The sequence below is a fragment of the Carcharhinus amblyrhynchos genome, chromosome 4, assembly GCF_965287045.1.
Source record: "Carcharhinus amblyrhynchos chromosome 4, sCarAmb.v2.hapA, whole genome shotgun sequence".
In the NCBI taxonomy this organism is placed as follows: domain Eukaryota; kingdom Metazoa; phylum Chordata; class Chondrichthyes; order Carcharhiniformes; family Carcharhinidae; genus Carcharhinus; species Carcharhinus amblyrhynchos.
In genome coordinates this window covers 62,667,557-62,694,705 of record NC_137327.1, presented here as the reverse complement: position 1 = coordinate 62,694,705, position 27,149 = coordinate 62,667,557, and the positions used below count along the sequence as shown (strand labels likewise).

Below are 27,149 nucleotides of genomic sequence, written 5' to 3'. Positions count from 1 at the left end.
CAACCATAGAATCTCTACAGTGTATGAGGCCATTTGGCCCTTCAAGCCTGCAACGACAATAATCCTACCCGGCCCTATCACTGTAACCGCACATATTTACCCTGCTAATCTCCCTGACAAGAAGGGGCAATTTAGCATGGCTGATCCACTTACTCTACACACCTTTGGACTTGTAACTTATTTCAAGTGACATTCACATGATGGAGTACTGATTCATCAGCTGAAGGAGAATGGTGTATGATAATCAGCAGGGGGATTTCTTTTCAAAGTTTTACATTGAGTCATAAAATACCTCTTCCAATACTTACCAAAAATGTCAAAAAAAACTAATGTGAATCTGGATCGAAAAGAAGCTACTTACTTGAAAGTTACTTGGACTAGCTCACTGGTTCCTTGCACAGAAATGAATAAATCTGCTATGAACTCCCCGAGGAAACTGGCACGGAATGTCACCGCTATCATTTGGTATCCACCTGGCAACAAGGTCCCTTCATTTGGCTCAAAGCAGAAACAGGAGCCCAACTGGTTGCGTGAAGGAATTCGGGTGTACACAGCAGGAATTTCACCAATGTTAGTAATCACAATCTGAGAAAATAAGAGCAAAATAAAAAATTTTAAAAAAATACAAAACATATTTTTCTCAAAATTATTCACAAAATTAGGTCATGTTGACTTTGTGCAACTGTGTAAGGTAACTATTGTGTAATAAATTAGCGGCGCATCTATAGCTCTCTCACTCTCTATCATCTTCAAACAAAGTTTATTTAACAAGACAGTTAAAATATAACAAGAAGAATCAGCATAACTTTCACCAATTTAAATACTTAAACATGACAAGGTATAATTCTTAACAGCTAGCTATCTCTATAGTTCTAATTTAAGCCACATCACCATAGACATACATTCTTCTTCAGAATCTGGATATGCTTACATGGGTGCTACTTTTCCAGTTTTTTAATCTCTCTGGACAGAGATACAGAAAGACACCTGTCTTCTGACTGGCATACAGCAGCTTCCAGAAAAAGATTTTTTTTTGTATTTATTCCAATTCGATCAAATCAAGTCCAACTCAGAGTTTCAACAACTTGAGGCATTCCTGAGCCAAGCTGACAAGACAGGGCTCTCACCTCCTGTCTTGGGCTTGATCTACATGATCCAAGCTGATTGGAGAAGGCATAGCTCCTCCTCCAAGGCTTGATTTCATTTGCATCTTAGCCAAAAGGCCGCGATGCCGCTTTTAAATATTGCTTCAGCTGAAGCTGAAATGTAACCTAATGACTTCAACCAAGCACAGCATGTCAATACTCCACTTGATCTTTGCCATCTATTTTTAAACAGCAGAACATCAGGGAAAGAGACCTATTTTCCAGCAGGTTCCAGTCTCCAATCTCCAGAGAGAGAACAAGAGACACAGAGAGCTGCTTCTCTCTGAAGATCCCAATCAGCAACTGAGATTTTTTCTCTCTGTGAGCCTAGCCCCAATTATAGGCTGCCAATTATAGATAAAGTGGTCTCAATAAATAGAAATGACTCTGAAAAAATCCTGCACAAGAAACATGACGTAAGTTAATTTCTTAATGTCACAGTATTGTCACAACTACCAAGCTAGGGGATCAGCCCTAGATCAGTTTAGAATGCTGAAGGGCATGCCAGGAGCAACACCAGGGATACCTAAAAATGAAGTGTCAATGGGGTGAAACTACAAAACAGGTCTACTTCTGTGCCAAACAGCACAAGCAACAAGTATTGGACAGAGCTAAGCAATTCCACAACCAACAGATTAGATCTAATCTCTGCAGTCTGCCACATCCAGCTGTGAATTTTGGTGGACAATTAACCAACTCACTGGAAGAGGAAGCTTCACAAATATTCCCATCCTCAATGAGGAAGGAGCCCAGCACATTAGTACAAAGGATAATGCTGAAACATTTGCAACAATCTTCATCCAGAAGTGCCAAATAGATGATTCATCTCGGCCACCTCCGGAGGTCTCCAGCATCACAAATATCAGTCTGCAGCCAACTTGATTAATCCCACATCATATCAACAAATGACTGAAGGCAGTGGATACTGCAAAGGCTTTGGGCCCTGATAATATTCCAGCAATAGTACTGAAGACTTTGGCTCCAAAATTGCCGCGTCCCTGGCCAAACTGTTCCAGTACGGCTGCAACACTGACATCTTCCCGGCAATATGCAAAGTTGTTCAGGTGTATCCGGTACACAAGAAACAGGACATGTCCAACCTGGGCATCACCAACTCATCAGTCGACTCTTAATCATTAGTAAAGCGATGGAAGCAGTCATCAACAGGGATATCCTATTCCCATACTACAATGTTGCCCAAGCATGTAAACCATTTGAAGTGATCAACAAGTGTAACTACCATAACTAAATAATCTTGTAATTTACGATGATCATAGAAGGCATGTAATTAAAACTTGATATAAATTAAAATTCTTGATATTAGAATCCTTACTGTTGCCCTGAATGACGGCAATGATTATGTTTCTTTGATGGCTTTTAAATGTAAGTGATTGTTAAAATAAACCTACTGGACTGCTTCGACTGACAGATCAGTTGGTGCATTATCTAATGGAGCTATTTCAGTAGAGTTATTAGTTGATATTTCCCTAGGGCTATTTTCCTGAATGCTTAGATTAGTTTCAAGAGCTACAATTCTCTCAGCAGGGGTTCTGAGTTCACAATTTGATAGAGAGCGTGAAGAGACTACTAAGGGATTAGAGGAATAAACAGAACCAACTGAGATGATTTAAAAACTAAGATGCTTTCAGGAGTTAGGGATTTTTTCACCATCAAGACTATATAGTGAGAGCATTTCTCACTATTGGCATTTCTAGAATTTTTTTTTCATCTCCACACAGTTCCTGAGGTCTGCCATGGTGGATACTGGGTGAGATGGCATGGGGACATGTAGGACCATGCATGTTAATCATTGGAGTTCCTTGTGTGAGCACTCCCAAGTCTCAATGAATATCAATATTTATAAGTTTCACACCTTTTAAAAAATATTCTGCTTTTTAATTCTTAAAATAAGTGAATAATCTCACACTTCCCCACTAAACCTGTTTATATCTCTTTGCAGCTTTTGTTCCCTTCACAACTTGCATTCCGACCTAGCTTTGTATTGTCAGCAAACTTAGATACGTTGCTCCCTGTATATAAAAGCAAATGCTATGGATGCTAGAATCCTGAAATAAAAGCAAAAGGCTGGATAAATTCAGCAGATCTGGCAGTAGCTTTGAAGAGAGAAACAGTTTCGGGTCCCTCATTTTTCACCTAACAGCCTCTGCATTCAAGGGATCATTCTCTACCATTTCTGCTAACTTCAACATGATGCCACCAATAAATACATCTTCCCCTCACTCCTCTTGTCAACACTCCACAGGCAATATCCCTCACTGCTCCCAATGCGATACATTGGGGAGACTAAATGTACTGGGTGACCGCTTTGAGGAACACCTTTGCTCAGTTCACAAATATGACCCCAATCTTCCTGTCACTTGACATTTTAATTCCACATCTTGCTCTTGGGTTCACATGTCTGTCTTTGACCACTGTAATGCTCCAATGATGCCCAACATGCTGGAAAAACAACATCTCATCTTCTGATTAGACACATTACGGCCTTTCAGACTCAACATTGCATTTAACAACTTTGGACTGTGAACCTTCTCCTCCATTTTGACCCCTTTGTTGTTTTTTGCTTTCTTTGATTCATTCCTACCTCCACTTCAAGTCTGTTAACAAATTCTCTATCAATACTAATGTATCACTCCCAACTCCATGAACCCTTATCTTGAGCATTAACCTTTGTGTGGCACCTTACTGAGTCAGCTTTTTGAAAATCCAAGTGTATCTCAACTTCTGGCATCAACTCTTTCATGAAACAATCCAGTTATATCCACTTCCTCACTCTTTACCATCTCCCTGCAAGTTTTCTCCTTCAAGTATTTATTCAATTTGATTTTGAAGGCTACTCTTGAATCAATATCCAACATCCTATCAAGTAATGCATTCCAATCCTAACCATTCATACAATGTATAAACATGTGAATTGGGAGCAAAGGTAGGCCACTTGGCCCCTCGAGTCTGCTCAACCATTCAATATGATCATGGCAAATATGATTGTAACCTCACTCATTGTCTTAAAATGTCTATTCTTCATGTCACCTCTGGTTCCTTCACCTTAAGTCCATGCCCTCTATTCGTCAATTGAAAAGTCTCTTTGTTTACACTATCTAAACTTTTCATGACTTTAATCATCTCAAGTAAATCATTGGGTATGAAGATCACTCAGTTTGATGTACAGTGAAACATCAGGAAATCTGAGCATACGTCATTATATAACTCTTAACATACAATGCCATATAAAGAGAATGTAACATTCATCCGTTATTAATAACTTCAGTTTTCATTCCTTAACAATCTCTTTTTCCCCGTACAACTACCTAAATTTCATAATTTTGTCCATAGTTTCACTGTTGCTATGCTTAATTGTTACATGTGACTTTGATTCAGTTCCAGTTCTATACTATTCAATGTCCTCCTTTTACAAGTAAAAAGGGTGATGTTCGAAGTTTACCGTTGCACTATAAACTGTTAATCCACACTGTTATCGAATGATTCAGTGGCAGTCTTTTATTCAACCTCATAGTTACTTCATCTTGAATATAATCATTGCTGCAAGGTCAGCTCTGATTCAATAGTCAGCAGCACTTTAAACATTTCTATTTAACAAAGGCTAAATGTTAACACAATATACATTGAAACTAATAATAATATAATGTTAATAGAGTCCAGGGCAGTATGATTAACCCTTTCCTTACAATACCTAGCAGGGGCCAGATAGAAGAGTATACACATGTACTAAGGTCTTCACGTAGGATGCTAGGTCAGAGTTTCAGATGCCTCAACTGATAGAGGCAGATTAGTGGGCAGGCTGGTGGAATATGTCCCAGGAACGTTGGAAGTGAATGTTACTCATTGGCTGGAGCCTCATCACAAACAGGACTAAAATGTAGCAGGAAATTAGCACAGGCGAGGATGAGGTTGTGTCAGAAATCAGTCTAGGTTTTTCTGTTTCACTGCTGGTTTGAAGCACATTCACTGCAGCCTGTTTTCTGTGGTCAACTCATTTGAGATTACTCAAAGCTGCATGTTCAGACTTGCCTTGTTAGAAGGAGTCAGCTGAATAGCAGATATGGAAGATGTGTCCAAACGATCAAATTGAAGCAGATTTTTGCACTTAAAATTAAATGGCTACACACTGACTGAAATGTATTCACCACAATCAACCCATGGTCAACATTCTTAGGGTTACCATTGACCAGAAACTCAATTGGGCTTGCCACACAATCTGAATGGTGGTAGTTTAGGAAAAGGGGAAGTGCAACGTGACCCAGGTGTCATGGTGGAACAGTTGTTGAAGGTTGGCACGCAGGTACAGCAGGCAGTGAGGAAGGCTAATGGCATGCAGACCTTCATAGCAACAGGATTGGAGTATAAGAGTAAGGATGCAGTTATCCAGGGCTTTGATGAGGTCACACCTAGAGTATTGTGTGCAGTTTTGGCCTCCTAGTCTGAAAAAGGACATTCTTGTTACTGAGGGAGTCCAGTGAAATTTTACCAGACTGATTCCTGGAATGGCAGGACTGACATTTGAAGAGAGACTGAATCAACTGTAAGCGAAAGAACATAAAATGCAGAACTACACAAATCTCTTCAACAGGCATACCCTCCATTAGGAAAATGCCCTGTCCTGGGCAACAAATTCCAGGGAAATCTTCAGTGAACAGATCGTCTTCTGTTTCCCAAGCCAGACACAGGCATGGGCTATCAACACTCAACAACACAAAAATTCCCCTAGTGTGCTCAAGCTGGTGATCATAATAAGCCTTCTCCTTATCATAGAATGAAAGAACCCTACAGTGCAGAAAGAGGCCGTTTGGCCCATCAAGTCTGCACTGAACACAAACCCACCAGGCCCTACCCCCACGTCCCTCATATTATACCCACTAATCCCTCTAACCTACGCATCCCTAGACACTAAGGGGCAATTTTTTAGCATGGCCAATCAACCTAACCTGCACATGTTTGGACTGTGGGAGGAAACCAGAGTACCCAGAGGAAACCCACGCTGATTTAGCACTACAGATCATATTTCAAAGTTAGACTCCTGAAGCAAAATTCATTTATGTTAACAAAAGGGCTCTGAATTTTGAAATCAGTTGGCAGTTATGGTTAAGGTTGGTCTCAGCACACCAACACATATAGGCTTAGATTTTCACTGCGGGAAGCCTGTCCATCATTGTGAAAATCTGGGAAATGGCCAGAAATTCTGGGAGCGATTTTTCAGGCCTGCTACACTGGTTGAGGAGTGTAGCAGAGCAGGAAATGTCAGTGGGAGGCCAAAAACGAGAATCGCAACCAGCGTCCGAATGGTGGTGATCTTGCTGTGCCACTCATTTTGACGTAATCAGCCTCTCAACCAGGGAACAGCGCGAGGCTGATTACAATATGCAAAATCCAATTTCAATCTATTTAGTAAGCCCAGGACAGTATTGTCTAGGCTCACTAGTATTTCCAATGTTGTCAGTGAAGATCCACACCAGCGAGGACCACGTATGGTCCCCAGCAACAGGACCAAGTATGATAGCCTCATTGGTAGGACTGGAGGCCATTGGAGCCACCTTGAGGAAGGGTGGATACCCCTTGGGCATTGCCATCCTGGCACTGCCAGCCTGGCATGCTGGCACACTTAACAGTGCTAAGAGGCAGGGCCAGGTGGGTGAGGCCACAGCAGGGGCACGTAGGAGGGAACAGGGGAATGCTGCATAGGGGCATGGGGGTTGGTGATGAGGTTGGTACTTGGAGGGCTGGACTGGTCATCAGAAGACCAGTCATTGGGGTGGGGGGTGTCGGGGCCAGCGATGTTTAGGGGAGGGCAGGGGTAGCGTGGTCGGGGCCACTTTGAGGAGGGCCAGTGAACAGAGGTGGGGGAATGGAGTCAGGGATGGTGATCATGGGGATAGCAATTGGTACGAAGGTATGTCAATTGATCTCCTAGTATACTGGAAGATCAACACATGCGCAGTGGCCCCCTCACCAGTCTGATGCCAATCTCTCAGGTGGGATTAAGCTCCCCCCCACCCCTACCATTGGCATGAGTCGCCTGACTGCCTCTATGTTGCACAGTGCCTACTGTCTTCCAGCACATTGGGCACTTAGCTTTTTAGGGGAAAATCATGCCCACCACATCTCTCCCTCAATATGGCATGTTCCATTTTGCAGGAGTGGAGTCAGGCTGGGATTCGTGTATGCATAGTTTATGGAGGCAGTTGCACATTGAAATCAACAGCTGCAGCAAAGAAGTGAGATTTTGGTAGGCCAGGATTGTGAAATCCAGAGTGTACAGATTAGACCAGTGAAGAAGGTGTCTGATTTTGGTGAATGATTTTGGATAGCCAGGCTAACCCTATGGACGTAGTCCCTGGACACCTTTGGAAGAGGTAAGATTCCTTTGAGGTTGTTAGAAGTAAACACGATTATGCAATTTTTACCAGAAACCCACTGGAAATAAGCTGACAAAGGACTGCAAAAGAGCTGTCAGTGTTGTCAAGGAACTATCAAAGCTTATTGGGTGGGTTGGCACACATGGTGTAAGGGGCAAAGGGTGCTGGGTGGGGTCATGAGTTGGCACTAAGTAGTATAGGGGAATAAAGAGTCATGGGATGTGATGGGCATAGGGATATGAGGTACCATAGAGTATAGGCATAAGGTAGCAGAAGTTGGCATGGATGGAGCATGATGAGTTTGTGTGGCTGATGATTGTTTTTTTTCACTTAATTCAACACTATGCTGGAACACAGAGGCAGGCCTTCTAACAGCCTCCATTTTCTGGGGGCCATGAGCCTGACTGCCAATCTGGCCCCCACAACTGCTCAAAAAATATGCTTCTGTAGCCAAATGGGCCATCTAAAATGGCATTTTGTAAAGCACTCTGGAACAATTGGGCAAGAAACTAAACCGACAGGCTGCAGTTTAAAGACAGAGACAAACAGGCTGCAACCCTGGTGAGTGAATAAACAGGATCATCTCCAGGATGAAGGAGACTTTCTGGTCACATGGGGTTGTGTACCAGACATAGGTCACATACCTTCCTCCTAAATAAGGGTTCACGGTGCCCCTATGTGCCTCCAATACCTACAGACATGGCCGCTGGGGACACACCCAAAGATCAATGTGATAGCACCTGATTGGCCTCTTATCGATCAGGGTGATCAAGTCCTGATTAATTGATTGGCAATGGCCAAAAAGGGGCATGAAACCAAACGGGGTATAAAGGGTGCTGCACAACCAGGAATTTCTCTCTCTCTGACCCCACGAACAAGCTACAACAACGGCGAGCCACCACACCCGAGAAGGAAGGAAGGAAGATCAGAGCCGGAGTGCCACACCAGACCAAAGGACCAGACTACGCAGACGACTACCAAGACCAGTGCACAGATAAAGGCCAATATCTGTTTGGGTACTTGCCAGTCACGAAAGTTAAGTCAAGGTCTTGTATTGGACTTGAATTCTAGTATTTTCCTGTAAGATAACTTATTGTTGGTCAGGTGGGTGATTATTGATTGTGTGGGTTTAAATAAATATTGTTGTACTAACAAGATGTCTACTCGTAGTTATTTGTTCACCGAATAAGTGTTGCGGCAGGCAACACTTCAGTAACAGTTTTATTTAAACTTTGCATTTTCTGAGCAATATTGCTAGCAGCACAATTTGAGCCGCACTTACACTATCATATCTAATTACACTGATTAAATGCACACTGACAAATTCAGGCAGATCACCCACTAATGAGGCTTTAAGTTCCAATAAAGAAAGATTCATGAAGAGGCAAACCTCGTGAAGCCAGCTCAGGCACAATTGGGAAAGATAAAGTGAGCAAGATTGGCTTTCCAATACAAGTCTGTGTCTGGCAATGTTCCATCTTTTCTCAACTCTACTAATACTTCTGTTGATTTTTAGCCTTAAAATTGGGAACTTTACAAAACCTTCTGCACTCGCTGGTGGCGAACATGGAGGCAGGAAAGACATGTGCTTAAGCGAAATGGTGCCATATTGGAATCTCGCTGTCTTCTCACTTCCGCCAGATTGACCAACCTGCCCACTTCACCTTTACCAGCGTGCAAAACCATTGCAACTTTGTGGGCAACTCGTTACCTCGGGTGTGGTGGCCCTCATTCAAGATTTTGGCTCTTGTTTCTGCAACATTGTTTCAGCACTGTATAATTATGAAAAGGGAGCCAATGATTCTACAATATTTATTTTTATTTTGACATCAGCTTCATTCAGTGGGTATCAGTTGATCTTTTTCTACACCCTAGAGATGACTGTAACACTAAATTCTGCATTCTCTTCTCTCCTTCCCTATGTGTGGTATGCTCTGTACAGTGCGTAAGAAACAATACTTTTCACTATATACTAATACATGTGACAATAATAAATCAAATCAAACTGTAGAGGAAAAATCCTTCTACAGGATGGCCAGCAGCATCAGCTGGGGAGTGCGAATGACTGCAGCTCTGGTGGAGGTTTCAAATAGAAGTCAGTCACAAGCAAGTCGCTCCAATGCAGCTCTCAGTAATGGGTCAGTCTGCCACCAGGAAGATCTTGATAGTTCCCTCAATCAGCCCATTTATGCAGACTGGATAACCAGCACTACAAGTGCTAACATCCCTCTAGCAAGATCGGTATTGGGTCCTGGTCCCACCTGGAAGCTCACCCCCTCCAGATTAGGAAAATTCCTCCCAAAAGATCTATTGATATAATTGCACTATTCAACGAGGACCAACAAGTTCCCCAGTTATCCGGGCCAAGATCCCTTCTTCAACAAAAAAGCAGATTATTTGGTCTATCTTTCGTTTGTTGCTTATGAGATAACATAGAATCCTACAGTGCAGAAACAGGCCCTTCAGCCCATCGAGGCTGCACTGACCACAATCCCACCCAGGCCCTATCCCCATACCCCTACACATTTTACCCACTAATCCCTCTAACTTACACATCCCAGAATACTAAGGAGCAATTTTAGCATGGCCAATCAACTTAACCCACACATCTTTGGACTGCGGGAGGAAACCGAAGCACCCGGAGGAAGCCCACACAGACACAAGGAGAATGTGCAAACTCCACACAGACAGTGACCCAAGACGGGAATCGAACTCAGGCCCCTGGAGCTGTGAAGCAGCAGTGCTAACCACTGTGCTACTGTGCCGCCCAAAAGTTGCTCGGGTCTGTAACTTACCCAATAAATCAATGGTATAAATCAAATTGGATCAGGAGTAATAAGATGTTATATCAATAGATGTTTCCCCTTAATTTTGATTGATTGTTTTAAAATAGATAAAATGGAATTGGTCTCCACTGCTAAACTGTAAATTGTTAAAATGAGATCCAATGTGTAGGATAGCATGGATGCTTTGTAGGTCAGGGTTGAGTCAACAGTTGGTAATTTGTACTAATCAACAAAGGTGTCAAATACTGAGTCATTAGAATTATAGAAACTTACACCACAGAAAGAAATTCAACTTGGTGGTGGGAAAGCTTTTAGAAACAGGGCAAAATTAACAAAACAAAAAAAAAGAAACAAAATACTCAGCAGGTCTGGCAGCATTAGTGGAGAGAGGATCAAACTTTCTGAGTCATACATGACTCTTCAACAGAACTTCTTGACCACCTTTAGCCAAGTGGGGCTCTAACAACCACTTATAAAAACTCTTTCCTGGGATGTGGGTGTGTCACCAGCAAGGCAGCATTTGTTGCCCATCCTCATTTGAACATAAGAACATAAGAAATAGGAGCAGGAGTAGGCCATCTAGCCCTTCGAGCCTGCCCCACCATTCAATAAGATCATGGCTGATCTGTCGTGGCTCAGTTCCACATTCCCGCCCTCTCCCCATAACCCTTAATCCCCTCTCTTATCAAAAACCCATCAACCCGCGTCTTAAAAATATCTAGCGAGGCAGCCTCCACCACTTCAACGGGCAGAGAATTCCAGAGATTCACCACCCTTTGAGTGAAGAAGTTCCTCCTCAACTGTTCTAAACCGCCCCCCCTTATCTTGAGGCTGTGCCCCCTAGTCCTACTGTCCTTTCTGAGCAGGAAGAGTCTCTCCACCTCTATCCTATCCATCCCATTCATCATCTTATACGTCTCAATGAGATCTCCCCTCATTCTTCTAAACTCTAACGAGTACAAGCCTAGTTTATTCAGCCTCTCCTCATAGCTCAACCCCCTCAATTTGCCTTGAACTGAATAGCTTGTTCGACCATTTTAGAGGGAAGTAAATCTCATTACTATGGATTTTGAGTCCAGATAAGGATGGAAGATTTCCTTTCCTAATAAAAGGGTTTTCATGACAATTGTTAATGGTTTTCATGGTCATCATTTCTAAGACTAGCTTTGTATTCCCTATTTATTTAAATTAAATCACACCATGGTGAGATTTGAACCCGTTTCTCCAGAGCATAAGCATGGGTCTCGAGATTACTAGTCCAGTGACATTATCACTAATTCCCCCTGTAAGATTTAAGGTTCTCTTTCCATCACTGCTATTTTATAAGCAGTAGATGGGAACATTGTTATTTGGAGAGGCCAACAAGGTAAAACTGGCAGCCTGCCCACAGATGTCATGGAGGTACATCCTGGTCACACTCACCCAACTTTTCCCCTTCCCATGACACCTACCCTTGCAATCGCAGAAGGTGCAACACTTGTCCCTTTACCTCCTTCCTCCTCATCATTCAAGGCCCCAAACACTCCAAAGAGCCATGGAATCCCTATAGTGCAGAAATAAGCCATTCGGCCCATCAAGTTTGCGCTGACTCTCCAAAATATCCTAGCAAGACCCTCCCCTCCACCCTATCTCTGTAACCCTGCATATTTACCATGACTAATTCACCAAACCAACACACCTTTAGACACTAAGGAATAATTTAGTATCGCCAATCCGCCCAACCTGCACACCTTTGGACTGTGTGTGGAAACCAAAACACCTGATGAAACCCACACAGACATAAGAAGAACATGCAAACTCCACACAGTTACCCAAGGCCAGAATCGAACCTAGATTCCTGGTACTGACAGGTAGCAATGCTAACCACTGTGCCACGAAGCAACATTTCACTTGCACTTTCTTCAATTTGGTCTACCGTACTTGCTGCTCCCAGTGCGGTTTCCTCTACTCTAGGAAGATGAAGCGTAGGCTGGGGAGCTTTGACTTTCTCATGCATCTTGACAGCTTTTATCCAAAACATTTTTTCTCCCAATGCAAACCACCTACTCTCCCGGGCCATCTGTCACTTGTTCTTTAGTTTTCTCTGAGCACTGACCTTTGTTCTTCCATTAACACATTCTGATATCTTACCTTCATGCCAGTGCTAGCAGTTTCTATAATCCTTTTCACTGCCATAATCATTTCCTCATCTCATGCCCTACACATTTTTTTGCAATCACTCCTCACTCCCACCTATCACTGGCCTTCCTCTCTGCTCCATCCTCTCTTCTCATACAATGTATAATTCATCACATTTATCCCAGTCTTTAGCTCTGGAAAGTCATTCGAACTTGTAGCATTATGGGTGATTTTTCGGCCTCATAGCACCAGGCACAGATCGCACTGATCCTGCAAAATAGTACGCAAGCCTAAAAAACAGCTTTGTGCCTGGCACCAATTTGCAATCATCCCAATTCCTTTCTACTGATGTAAACCAGATTGCATCCAGAAACAGCATGGGGGCAATTAGCATATTTAAAGTAGAATTTAAATCCGATAAGCCTGTCCAACACCAGATTCTCCCAGCTCATCGAGCCTTCCATCCGTTGGGCGCATCACAAGACCAGCAAGAATCACTACTGGTCTCCATTAATGGAGACCAGATATGGTAGCCATGCTGGAGGGCTCAGGAGCTACTGAAGCTCCCGGGTGGTTGGGGACATGAGTGGGCAGTGCCCATCTGGCAGTGCCCACCTGGTACCATAAGAACATAAGAAATAGGAGCAGCAGTAGGCCATCTAGCCCTTCGAGCCTACCCCACCATTCAATAAGATCATGGCTGATCTTAAATGGATCAGTTCCACTTTCCTGCTTTCTCCCCATAACCCTTAATTCCCTTGTCTATCAGAAACCTATCTACCCGTGACTTAAATATATTCAGTGAGGTAGCCTCCACCACTTCAACAGGCAGAGAATTCCAGAGATTCACCACCCTTTGAGTGAAGAAGTTCCTCCTCAACTCCAGTGTAAACTGCACCCCCCCCCCCGCCTTATTTTGAGGCTGTGCCCTCTAGTCCTGCTATCTTTTCTAAGCGGCAAGAATCTCTCTACCTCTACCCTATCTAGCCCCTTCATTATCTTATATGTCTCTATAAGATCCCCCCTCAGCCTTCTAAACTCCAACGAGTACAGACCCAGTCTATTCAATCTCTCTTCATAGGCTAACCCCCTCATCTCTGGTATCAGCCTGGTGAACCTTCTCTGCACTCCCTCCAAGGCCATTATATCCTTCCCCAAGTGTGGCGACGAAAACTGCACACAGTACTCGAGCTGCGGCCTCACCAGTACCTTGTACAGTTGCAGCAAGACCTCCCTGCTTTTAATCTTCTATCCCCCTCGCTATAAAGACCAACATTCCATTCACCTTCTTGATCACCTGCTGCACCCGCAGACTGGGTTTTTGCAATTCATGCACAAGGACCCCCAGGTCTCTCCGCAACGTAGCATGCTGCAGCTTTTCGCCTTTTAAACAATAATCCCTCCTACTATTATTTCTACCAAAGTGGATAACCACACATTTGCTAATCACTACCATTGCAGTATCATCTGGACCCTGCCAGGGACATTGCCATGAGAGTGGGGCCTGAGTGGGGTTGGGGCCTTAGCGGAGCTGTGATGAGGGATCTATGACAGAGGGGCTATGCATGGATGGAGAGGTAGGGTAGGAAGGGGTCAGTACAGGGGGCCCCTTCGGAGGCATATCAAGGGTCATACATGGGGACCTAATGGGAGGGCCCCAATTCCCTGTTGCTGACAATCCATGCCGGGGATGGGATTGGGAAACATGCCATTGATTGGTGGGGTAGGAGTTTCTGGTGTCTGTGAGGAAAGGGATGGGGTCTCCCATTGCACTGGGAGATCGGGGCCCTCTATCAAATCGCACCCGAGCATTTTGCAGCCGGGCACACTGGTATGTTTAGGCCCCGCCCTTCCAGTGCACAACTCACCGCCTCCCAAAAACTGGCTAGCCTGGAATGATTGCAGTCTGGTTCACACCGTACAGACCAACGAGATTTTCTTGCCACTGCAGCACTTAGTCATTTTTGGGGAAAATAGCGTCCATAACCTCTATTTCTCTCTCTACAGATGCTGCCATTTCTGCTGAATTTTTCCAGCATTTTCTGTTTTTGTTTCAGATTTCCAGTATCCGTAATATTTTGTTTATATTTCAATTTGTTACATTTTGACACAAAGAGAAATAGCGATAATAGGAAAGAGGTCCAGTGGCATGCAACTACAATGCTGCCAAAATCATCCAAACTCCTGGAAGAACTGAAATTCAGATCATCTTGACACAACAATTCTGAAACAAATCTGACTGTTTCATCCACTGATCCTACTCCTTGGTTGAATCTGCTGGAAACATGTTCTGAAAAAGGCTCACGAATCCCTTGTTCACTGATATTGTTACCATGAAAAAATAGCATGGGAAACTGATGTTGAATTCAGAGTGGCAGCACTGTGCTGGGAGCCCACTTATATTTTCTGATTGGACAGAGGTTTGATTTTGAATCATCTGTGGGGTGAAGTCAAATGCAGACCTGTTTTGCCAATGGCGCTTCCTTCCAACCTCTCTGGGACTTGCTGCTGTTTTGAAAGCAAAGTTGGGGTAAGACAGAAACCCACTTGCCTCAAATAAACAGCCAAGTTAAGCTTGTTGGAAAGCTTGTTATTGGGCTGAGGACGATCAAATGGAGATTTTTAAACTGAAGACCAGGGAAATTAAACCCTTTGGTGCATGTTAAGTGCTCAACTGCCAAGAGCAATGCAGGGAGCCATTCTGTGATACGGCTGGTGCACAACAGTAATGGAAAAACACGGTGATTCAAACAGTTGCTCCAGTGTCCTCTGATTCACCAATTGACCATGTGTTGCACCATGAGGCTGCTGGCCCTTGATCTTCTCCTGCCTGCTCATTCTGCAAGGCTGAAACATGTCTTTAAGCACTTCAATCTAGAATCTATTCCTGCCTTCCTGGAGTGCACATTGCCACTGACGGAAGCCCAGCTAGATTAGTGGTTTCAAAATAATGACTGTCAGCAATACAGGTGCAACACAAGTTTTGGACCAAAAATGATTTGGACATCAGGCTCTCAATTCTGGATTGAAAATCAAGCCCCAGATATCTGGACAACACTAGTCTCTTCAGAGTTGTGCAAAAGGTAAAGGTGTTGGAGCTTTCTCATCTGCCTGTTTCACCAACAACATATCATCATTTTTGTGCAGTTCCTGCTGCTATGAAGAGCAGCCCTTTTCAAACTCATCTTGTTCTCATGATGGAAGATGTGAGTATGGGAGTATTTTTAAATATATGTCGTACCTTGATTGTGTGTCCAACTGTGGTTTGCCTACGTATCAAATGCAAAAGAACTGTTGTGTTGGGCTGCCTACAAGGTGCAAGGAAGGTATTGTGAATAATGTTCCTTTGCTACATTCCTCAGTCCGCTGTCTTAAGTGTCTACTTTCAGACCGTGCAGGTACCATAAGCAACACCATTGTCTTTCTATCTACTTTATTTCATAATATTAAACATCTCTATCAAATCACTATTTACTCTCTTCCAACAAAAAAATCCAATTTCTTTTAGTTTTGGACTTACATTGTCTGACACTGAAAAATTTACACTCTTTATTACTTCAAAATACTTCCCACAATATGAAATATAAGAGTGCACATTGCAGTCCAATCTAATAAAGATCAGCACTACAATACTGCCGTCCAGCTGTGAGAAGATTAAGTATTGCTAGAAAAACCCAAACATTGGCATTGCCTTTATGATATCTCTACACACTCCAGGATCTTAATTTATTGCAAAAAGGAACAACAAAAAGTCAGCTACTCATTTTTTTTAAAGAAACACAGTGCTCTGGAGAGAGCAATTGATTATTTATAGAATAATACTTTTACAACTATACTTGTGGTGAATGCTGGAAGTTCTTATTACAAGCTAATACAGATTCTAATCTAAGATCCTAATGGATAGAATTTCACTGGCTGGAGACGCACAATTTCACAATATGAGATCTCAGCACAGCAGTGGGAATCTTCACCTCATATGTCCATTTTTGGCCTGACCGGATAACTTATGACTCATTTAGATTAGATCACTATTGAAAATAGATTATCTGTTATTGATTCCTGTCAAGTAACATATTTCACAGAATTCCTACAGTACAGAAGGAGGCCACTCAGCTCATCAAGCATGCACCGACAACAATCCCACCCTATCCCCGTAACTGCACATATTTACCCTGCTAAACCCCCTGAAACTAGAGTCAATTTAGCATGGCCAATCAACCTAACCTGCACATCTCTGGACTGTGGGAGGAAACCGGAGCACCCAGAGGAATCCCATGCATATACTGGGGGAATGTGCAAACTCCACACAGAGTGACCCAAGCTGGGAATCAAACCCAGGTCCCTGCTGCTGTAAGACAGTAATGCTAACCACTGTGCCACCATGCTACCCCAGAAGGAAAATGATGATATATTTAGATTCAAATGATGTAAACCATCTAACCTTGTAACTAACCTGTAAGTACTTTATGCTGGTACCGGAACATTTCAGGAATACAGTGGTTAGGAACTGCTATAATGGGCCAGATCTTTTGGACTCCAGATCATTGCGAACTGAACATATGACCCAAAATGTGCGTCAGGACCCTGAGGAAGTCCCAACATGCTGACCTCAATGGAAATTTCCAAGGAGATTTTGACTTCTAATGGACATTTTCCTGCTCTCCAACAAAGTCTCTGGCTGGAATTCTCTGGTATTGCATGCCCCACTACTGCCCAGCCAAATCTTTCATTGCAGTGGGACCAGAGAATTCCAACTGCAGGCAAGGTTACAAAATTCTCTTGTCTGACTCTGAATTAAAAGTCAGAGACTTTGGACCGTTCTGTGGTACTTCCTTGGATAGTTTCATCCAGGAAATCTTAACAGGAAAATCCTCGACAAACTCCTAGCTAACAATGCATCTGATCCACAATGCAATCACATTTAACATCCAGAATTCCCTCTTGACCCCCCCCCTCCCACAACTATCTCCCTCACCTGACAACCCCTATCAAATCAATTCAACAAGCCCCCATAACTGACCTGACTTGTCCCACCACCAAACTACCCCCCCAACCCAATCCAATTAACCCCACCAACCCGACCATCCTAACCCACTTCAACTACCTACCATATGGCCATCCTATCACCCTACTCACTCACCTTACTCACTCTACCCACATTACCACCCTGCCCATTCATTCACCCATTTACTAACATTCACATCTGAACTTAGCTCATAGCAGCTGGTGCCATAAAAGTGGAGTGGATCTTGTCTTCACCAAATTTTCCCACCCTATCCCCATACCCCCAACAGCATTTGGATGAAGCTTTTTCTGAGATTGTATGCTCTGCATTTCTGTGGAAACAAGTCTTAGATGACTTGGCCAGAAATATGGAAAGGTGCTGGGATGTTGAAGAGTGTGTGGAGCAACAATCCAATGTTGATTCTATTTTGCGGTCAATGTGTGTGTTGGTGTTGAGGATTGGGACAAAACTGATTACAGTTATGCCAAGCTTCCCCTTCTATTTCTACTGAAAATAGGGCATAATTGGCCTCTACAAACGGAAAGTCATATTAAGAGATCACATTTCCTCAAGGCATATGTCATTCCCAGAGGTTAAGTGCCATTTTGCTGGGGAGCACTGCCACCAGCTTTCAGCTGCTTCTGGGGCATATTTGTGCATGTCTCCACAAAAGCAGAAATCTCAGAAGGAACAGCCAAAGCTATTAGAACACCAAATTCTAAAAAAAAAGTTCCAGATATCCTCTATAAAGGATTACATTCCACTGACAATATATAAAGGGCCAGGCAACCAAAATGCAGGGGAGGTATTTTTGAAAAAATTCTGCAGCTGCAAAGTAGATGTACTCTGGAGTGCTTGAAAAGGTCTTATGGTGAGCTCCTCCATTTCCGGAGAGTGTTGCAGCATCTTAACAAGAAGGCAGAAATGGTCAGTCCATATTAAGGCCACAGCCAGTATGGGAACAGCTGAGGCGGTGTTGCTAGATTGACTGTACAATAGAGAGATGGAGCAAAGGGAAGGAGAGGGAAGATCTGCATGATGCCTTCTGTCAGCTTGGATCTAGGCTTCTCCATGCTCCTTGACAGTGACAGGAGATGTTTGGCAGGCCACTCAATGCACCCAGCATCTCACTCTGCATGTCCACAATACTCTCTATATCATGCACCATAAGGTCCTAATATAAGTCATCTGCAATAGAACTGTGTCAGGTGAAGGGGCAAACCCCCAAAGCTTGTGAGTTTACTATCAAATAAATTGGTTGGGCTTTAACCAGGTGTTGTGAGACTTATTACTGTGTCTACCCCAGTCCAACGCTAGCATCTCCACAACATAAAAAGAGATAATACAGGGCTTTCACCTGCTCTCCAACTAATGGGAGAGATCCCTGTCATCTACATTGAATTCCACCCGACGTTACCATATCTGAGCAACCAGGAATATTTGCCATGATTTTGCACCTACATGAGTGCAAATGGCAATGTGGGTACAAAGTATCGCAACATTCAGAAAATGAGCATCCTGCCGGTGAGATCTCGTTTTCCAATTCTCCCTCCAGCATTTCATAAAATTTTAACATAATTACTGGGATTCCTCACCATATTGTCCCTCTCACTGGTATGACAAGACATAGATAGGATGCAGGACTGGGCGGAGAAGTGGCAGATGGACTTCAACGCAGATAAATGTGTAGTCGTCCATTTTGGCAGAACCAACGGGATGAACGAGTACACTATCAAGGGCAGAAGTCTGAGTAGTGTTGAGGAGCAGAAGGATCTTGGGGTCCGGGTCCACAGGACTCTTAAATCGGCCTCGCAGGTGGAGGAGGTGGTCAAGAAGGCGTACGGTGTACTGGCCTTCATTAATCGAGGGATTGAGTTTAGGAGTCTGGAGGTAATGCTGGAACTTTATGGGACCCTTGTCAGGCCTCATTTGGAGTATTGTGCGCAGTTCTGGTCGCCTCACTATAGGAAAGATGTAGAAGCTATTGAAAGGGTGCAGGGGAGATTTACAAGGATGTTGCCTGGACTGGGAGGCATGCCTTATGAAGTTAGGTTGAGGGAGCTGGGACTCTTTTCCCTGGAGAGACGAAGGTTGAGAGGCGACCTGATAGAAGTTTACAAAATGTTGAGAGGAATAGATAGGGTGGACTCTCAGAGGCTATTTCCCCGGTTTGAAATGGTCGCTACGAGAGGACACAGATTTAAGGTGCGGGGAGGGAGGTTCAGAAGTGATGTTAGGGGTAAGTTTTTCACTCAGAGGGTGGTGAGTGAATGGAATCGGCTGCCGTCAGTGGTGGTGGAGGCGAACTCGCTGGGGTCTTTTAAAAGACTTCTGGATGAGTATATGGGGTTTAATGAGATTGAGGGTTATAGATAGGTCTGTAGGTTGGTAGGTGATGATGTGATCGGCGCAACTTGTGGGCCGAAGGGCCTGTTTGTGCTGTAGTGTTCTATGTTCTATGTTCTATCATCACCTTTACAACTGCTTTTCAAAAATGCTAAAGGGAACTTACCAGGAAAACATAGGTAAGTATAGCCCAAGGGGTAGAGGAACATGCCCAGGCAGTACCCTGACATTTCCTCTGGCACTTTTGGGGGCACTGCCATACTGCTTTTTTTCCTGCTTCTACTCTGCCAACTTGGGCCATGCCTCCAGATCTTGTCTGCCCAGAATGCCGACTTATCTGGCGAGAAAAGCCAGCTGTGCAGCCTGCAAGCTACAGACTGGTTTTCTCATCTCAGCCAGCACTCAGTACAAAGGATGGAAAATTCCACCCATTAATTTAATTTGTGGCCAATCATAAATTTAATCTCAATAGCGAAGGCAATTTAAAGGGGGGAAAGTTTGAGTTGTGCAGCTAAGTTTTGGAAATTTAATGATGACTTATTGATAGGACTTTGACTTATAAGAGTAAAAAAAAACAAAAAGGACATTTGGAATTGAAGGGTGATCACTTTATTGAACTCTAGGCTACCAAAAGTAGGGGAGTCTAAAACTAGAGGGGATTTAAGGTCAGAGGGGAGAGATACAAAAGTGTCCAGAGGGGAAATTTTTTCACACAGAGGGTGGTGAGTGTCTGGAACAAGTTGGAACAGGAGGTAGTAGTAGAGGGGGGGTACAATTTTATCTTTTAAAAAGCATTTAGATAGTTACATGGGTACGGTGAGTACAGAGGGATATGGGCCAAATGCGGGCAATTGGGATTAATTTAGGGGTTTTTAAGAAACAGGGGTGGCATGGACAAGTTGAGCCTGTTTCCATGCAGTAAACCTCTATAGCTCTATGACTCTAAGATTTTGTCTTTGTGACTGTTCATGGTAATAGAGTAAGATTTTTATATTTACTAGAAATGTTAAAATCCCAGTCAACCCACAGGAACCAATGTAGCATTGTGAAAGCGGTTCAAATAAATATTTCAGAAAAGATAGAATTTCTGATATATGTTATTAAACATGGAATATAAAAAAAACCTTGATACACTAAGTTACAAGGTTAGATGGGAAGTATTTTGTGACTGCTGAATGGTAAACCCTGCACAATTTACAAGAAAATTTGTACTGGATGCTCTGATGTGAATGCTATTTTTGTCATATTTTTCTTTCCCTCTTTTCCAACACCTACACATCAGACATTTGCCATTTATATATTTTTTTAATATATGCCTCTTAAATTATGTAAAGGAGTGTCTCACATACTGTCGTCCCAGTGGATACTGTTGTTCAACCAAGCCAAACCAAATCAGTACCACGCTGATCCAAGAGTAACTTAACTTTCACTTTTCATGGTCATTAAGGATGACATTTTGTTCAGGAATGCATTAAGTGACACTACTTCATTAAACAAAATCTATAATCAGCTATAGCATCACAGAATTAAATATTGATTACAGGAGAATCATAGACGTTTAGAGTGGAAAGAAGCTATTTGGCTCACTTTGCCTGCACTAACTCCTTTAAAGAAGTGATTGTGCTGCATTCCGCACTTCCACTTTTTGTCCGCAATCCTCAGAAACTATCCAACAGTCTTTTAGAGCAACGGAATCAACATTCCTGGTGGAGCATTCCAGATCCTGACAAACATCTGAGTGTAAAAAAGAATGAATCTTCTTATTAGATCTTTTGCCATTTACTTTTAATCTATGATCTCTGGTCATTTGTTACTGTTTATTAGTTGAGTGTTTAATTGGATTCAATGACAGATGTTGACTGAGGATACGAATATGTTCCTCCTTATAGGAGCAGACAGGTATTGTGTTGGGTTCTTTTTGCAGGAACATGTTTGGTATTATATGTTGCCGTAAATAAAATTGACTAAATGTGAAAAGATTAGGCTCCATTTCTATCCTTCACTGCCTAGCTATGAGAGATATAGCATTACTGACCCACACACCAGGGGGAATAGATTTCTCCACCATCAATCAAAACCGCTCCACAACACGAAAACCTCCATTTGGGAACCTATTAACCTTTTCTGTTCCAAGGAGAAAATCGTAATTTTTCTAATCTCTCCTCAGAACTGAATCCTTCATCCCTGATCTCTATACCTATTTCTAAAACATGCACATCGTTCTTGATGTATAGTTCCCAGAATTGTTCACAATACTCCAACTGAAGCTGAATAGCTCATTTATAAAGTTCTAGCAATACCTCTTTGTTTTCATATTCTACACCTCAATTTATAACCACACTGTATCAACTTTCCCTGCCATCTTTAAGGATTTATTTTTTTTTATGAATGGGAAATTATGTTTAACCAATTTACTGAAGTTCCTTGAAGCAGTGACATGTGCTGTGGATAAAGGGGAATCGATGGATATATTGTACTTAAGATTTCCAGAAGGCCTTTGATAAGCTGCCATGTCAAAGATTACTGTTGAAAATAAAAGCCCATGGTGGAGAGGGTAACATATTGGCATGGATTGAAGATTAGCTAGCGAATAGGAAACAGAGTTGGAATAATGGTTTTTTTATGGTTGGCAGGATATGACAATAGGATCAGTTGTGAGGCCTTAACTTTTTCCAATTTATATAAATGAATCAGATGAAAGGACTGAAGAAATGGCTGCTAAATTTGCTGGTGATACAAAGATAAATAGGAAAGTGAAATGCAAAGAGGCTACAAAGGGGCATGGATGGGTTAAGTGAGTGGGCAAAAATCTGGCAAATGGAGTATAATGTGGGCAAATGCGGTTGTCCAATTTGACAGGAAGAATAAAAAGCTTATCTAAATAGTGAGAGGTTTCAAGGTGCGGAGAGATCAGGATGTCCTAGTGCATGAATCATGAAAGGTCAGTATACAGGTACAGTAAGTAATTAGGAAAACTAATATAATGTTATAATTTATTGTGAGGGTTACTTATTACAAAAGTAGGTACGTTAGAAGTATGTCCACCTTTACTTTAAACATACTCAATGACTGAGCTTTCACAACCCTTTCATCCAGGAGGGATTCCCTAGTGCATCTTTGATGTAACCCCCAAATCCAACGCTGGGGAACCAGGAAATTACTAACTATTGAAACCTACAAAATAATTAAAGTGATAGACAGGATGGATGCAAGTAAGTTGTTTTCTCTGGTTGGGAAGTCGAGAACCTGGGTACACAATTTCCCAACAATGGGGGAGCCACTTGGGATCAAGATGAGGAGAATTTGTTTTTAACTCAACTGGTTGTGAACCTTTGGAATTCTTTACCCCAGAAGGCTGTGAAAGCTCAGGCACTGTTTAAAGTAAAGCTGGACATAATTCTATGTATAAATTTTGGAAACGGAGAGGGGGATAGTGTGGGGAAAGGCATTGAAGTGAATGATCAGCCATGATCATACTGAATGGTGGAACAGGTTCAGTGGGCTGACTAGTCTACTCCTGCTCCTGTGGTCCTTGTTCAATGTCAGACTGCTGAACTGTTCCCATCTCCAGTCACTGAACTGCCAGTGGTTTGCGCAGCAGGGCATCCTGTTGTCCAGATGATGCCAGGAGCCTAATACTCCTCTCAAGATTACAATCTCTCATTAGCAAGATATCAGCATCAGTGATGGCAAATTTGTTGGTTGAGCAGATGAGCATAACTGTCCATCCATTATATGAGGTGAAAAGTGCCTTCATTAGCCCTGATGACTTGCTGCTGTGGGCACACCAGTTTCACCCTGACATGTCTCAGACAATACATAGCCACACCTGCCAACTGAAAATCCCAAAATGGCCCAGTGAGTGGTTTTAAAAGATTCCAACAACATCTTGCTTTTTAATATGTTTATTAAAAATTTTCTTATATTTTACCGAACAAACAAACACAGATTCAGATCCACACAGTGCTTGCGTGTACATTCTAATGCGACTGGGCACAGGGCTCCCCATGGCCTGGGGACAAGCCCTTGGTACCTGCGGCACCCACCCCACTCAAGTCCCGTCTAATTGCATGGTAGTGATGGTAATAATATAAAAGCAAAAAGGCAGAGGAACGCCGTTGGAGAACCAACCGAGCATCCAAACAGCACAGACTATAAACTAGCCAGCAGAGAAAAGAAAGAGAGACAGCGAAGGAGAGAGAAGAAAGAGAGTAAGGGAAAAAGGAGACAAGTTCTTGTGCTAGTCCTCACACCTCGGCTGGTGGGGATTCTGTGGGAGCACCTGAGGTCCTGGGGCCATCGGGTATCTACTTGCCCAGTTCCAACTGCAGCATCCCAACATGCAATATAAATGTTTGCCAGGTCTTAGAACATAGAACATAGAACACTACAGCACAAACAGGCCCTTCGGCCCACGAGTTGCGCCGATCACATCAACACCTATCTATAACTCCCAATCCCATAAAACCCCATATACTCATCCAGAAGTCTTTTAAAAGACCCCAGCGAGTTTGCCTCCACCACCACTGTCTTATAGAAGTTAGCTGTGGACCCTGTAGCGTGCACCTCATCTTCTCTAGCTTAACGGTATCTACCGCCTTCTTCACCCACTGTGAGTGTGTCAGAGGTGCTCCTGATTTCCATCTAAACAGGATTAGTCATCTGGCCAGGAGTGTAGTGAAAGCTACAAAATCCGCTTGGAATTTTGGCAGCGGCGGATTTAAAGGCACAACCTCAAACAGGGTGCGGGGATGCACATATGTTCTAATCTAGCATTGCCGCAATCATCTAGATATCGACGTCCAGTAATTATACAGTGATGGGCAAGCCCAGAATATATGTAAGAGGATGACGAGAGCTTGCCGGCACCATTCACAAATGGGGCTTATGCCTGGATACATTCTAGAGTCTAACCCGAGTTAGATATGCTCTGTGGAGGAGTTTACATTGTATCACACCCAGCTTGGCACATATTGAGGAGGAGTGTACTCAGTGCAGCACCATGTCCCAATCCTCCTTCGAGAACTCATTACCCAGATCTTGTTCCCATCAAGATTTAACCACTGATAGGGAGTTTAGTTGGGTCAGAATTTGAGAGTAAGGAACAGAAATGATACCATACTAGTAATAAAAGGCACTGAGAAGATGTCAATGGAGGCACAAGTTGGGAAATTTGGAAATTGGGAGTCGGCCATGTGCGCAAAGTCTCAAATTTGCAAATATCTGAAAAACTGCATTGCAGGTAAAGCAAACTTATCCATCACTTGCTGGAATGACACAAACACACTGTCAACATACAAGTCCCGAAATGCTCTGATCCCATGTCTCGCCCATATGTTGAAGGCACCATGCAAAACAAACAGAGGGAAAAAATGGTTAGCCAATACTGGGGAGGCCAACGACCAGGCCTGAAATTCAAAGTGGCATCTAAATTACATCCAAATTCTAAGAGTTGACTTGACAAGTGCACTCCTAGTACACTGGGAGAAGGGAAAATTGATAGGGGAGTATATCAAGACAGCCAGGGAAGACGGAGCACAAGAGGAGGATTCTAACTGCACCAACAAGAAACCACCTGTTGCCTCTCTCTCTTCAACCAACATATTACCACTCTCATATTGGCTTCCCAATAATAAAATAGAAAATTGGGCAATCCCATACATTCCCCTCCTGTTTAGGGCTTTGTAAGTCTGTCCTCCACATTCTTGGGTTTTTCCTATTCCAGACAAAGCTTGAAATGAGCCAATCAAGATTGTGAAAAAAGGATTTGGGGATAAACACCGGGATGCAATGAAAGAGATATGAAAACTTAAGTAGTATGTTCATCTTCACCACATTGATATGGCCTGCTAACGATAACAGGAGAATGGACCAATGTTTGAGGTCCTGTTTGATCCGCCCCTTGAGTAGAGCAACGTTAGCTCCAAAGAGCCCACTAAATTCGCTAGTCACTTGTAGTCTCAAGTAAGTAAACTGCCTAGTGATAATCTTGAAAGGCAGGGTGTGGAGTGGGAGGCTACAAGCCGCTGCATTCAAAGGAAGGAGGTCACTCTTATTCAAATTAAGCTTGTACCCCGAAAGACAACCAAACCTCTGTAGTATAGATTTGGGTCACCCTAGCAGCTTACAATAGCGAACTCTCCGCACGATTCCTCCTGACCAATCCCCATCACTTGTTTGCTGTTGTGAAAAGCCATGATGTGGATATGCCGGCTCACTAGTGAGTTTACTAAGCTAGTGAGTTTACTATCAAATAAATCAGTTGGACTTAAACCTGGTGTTGTCAGACTTTTTGTTGTGAAAAGCCACAGCAGAAGATTCAATAGCAATGGCAAATAACAGGGGGGAGAGGAGGCATCCTTACCTAGTGCTCCGGGACAAAGGGGAAAAAGCTAAGTGCACATTGTTTATCTGGACCGAGGCTAGAGGGGTGGAGTACAGTATTTTGATCATGAGATGAGCTTGGGGCTGAACTTGAACCTCCCAAGAGCATAAAATAAATAATCCCATTCCACCCAATCAAACACTTATTCAGCGTCCGGTGAGATTAACATCTCTGATAGCTTGGAGGTGGCAGGCACATACATAATGTTAAACCGCTGCCAAATATTCGAGTACATATGTCGACTTTTAATGAATCCAGTATGGTCAGGCAAGGTGATAGAGGGCAGAATGTTTTCCAAGCAAAAAGTCAAAATCTTCGAGATCAGTTTGAGATCCACATACAGCAATGAGATTGGTCAATAGAAACTGCAGATTTGCAGTTCCTTATTCTTTTTAAGGATAAGCAAAATTGTTACTTGCCTCAAAGTCTGCAGGAGAGAGCAGTTCGCATATGATTCATTGATCATGCGCAGTAGCAGGGGAGCCAACCTATCCATAAACTTTTTGTAGAAATCAATGGGGTACCCACCTGGTCTCGGACATTTCCCACTCAGCATAGTTCTGGCTGCCCGAACAATTTCTTCAACGTCAATTGGTTTATCCAGCGCCACGGCCTCTCCCCATCCGCAGGGAGATTCAGTGCCCCAAAGAACTCCAGAAAGTCCACCTCTGAGCTATAGAGGGTTGAGTAAAAGTCTCTAAACAGTTCATTTATTCACTGCGGTTCAGTACAGACCCCACTTGGAGTCTGCATTTGTGGTATTTGACTTTTGGTGGAGACTTGGCGCAGCTGGTGAGCTAGTAGCTTACTTGTCCACATGCTCATAATGTGTGTACTTAGATTTGAACAGCATCCCTTCCGCTTGACCTGAGAACAAGGTGTCAAACTCCACCTGTAGTAGCAAACGTTTCTTATATACCTCTGGGAATAGGCCACAGCATATGTGGCATCAACTCAGGTGATATGCCCCAGCAA

At 43.1% G+C, this 27,149-nt stretch overlaps 1 protein-coding gene across 1 annotated transcript in view; it reads right to left on the bottom strand.

Annotated features, from left to right (window-relative positions):
• hydin (HYDIN axonemal central pair apparatus protein) overlaps positions 1-27,149 on the bottom strand; it is a 1,114,396-nt gene that overhangs the window by 759,777 nt on the left and 327,470 nt on the right. The window contains exon 12 of the mRNA XM_080187991.1: positions 362-585. Within this exon, the coding sequence (XP_080044117.1) occupies positions 362-585 (224 nt within the window). The remainder of the gene's footprint in view (positions 1-361; positions 586-27,149) is intronic.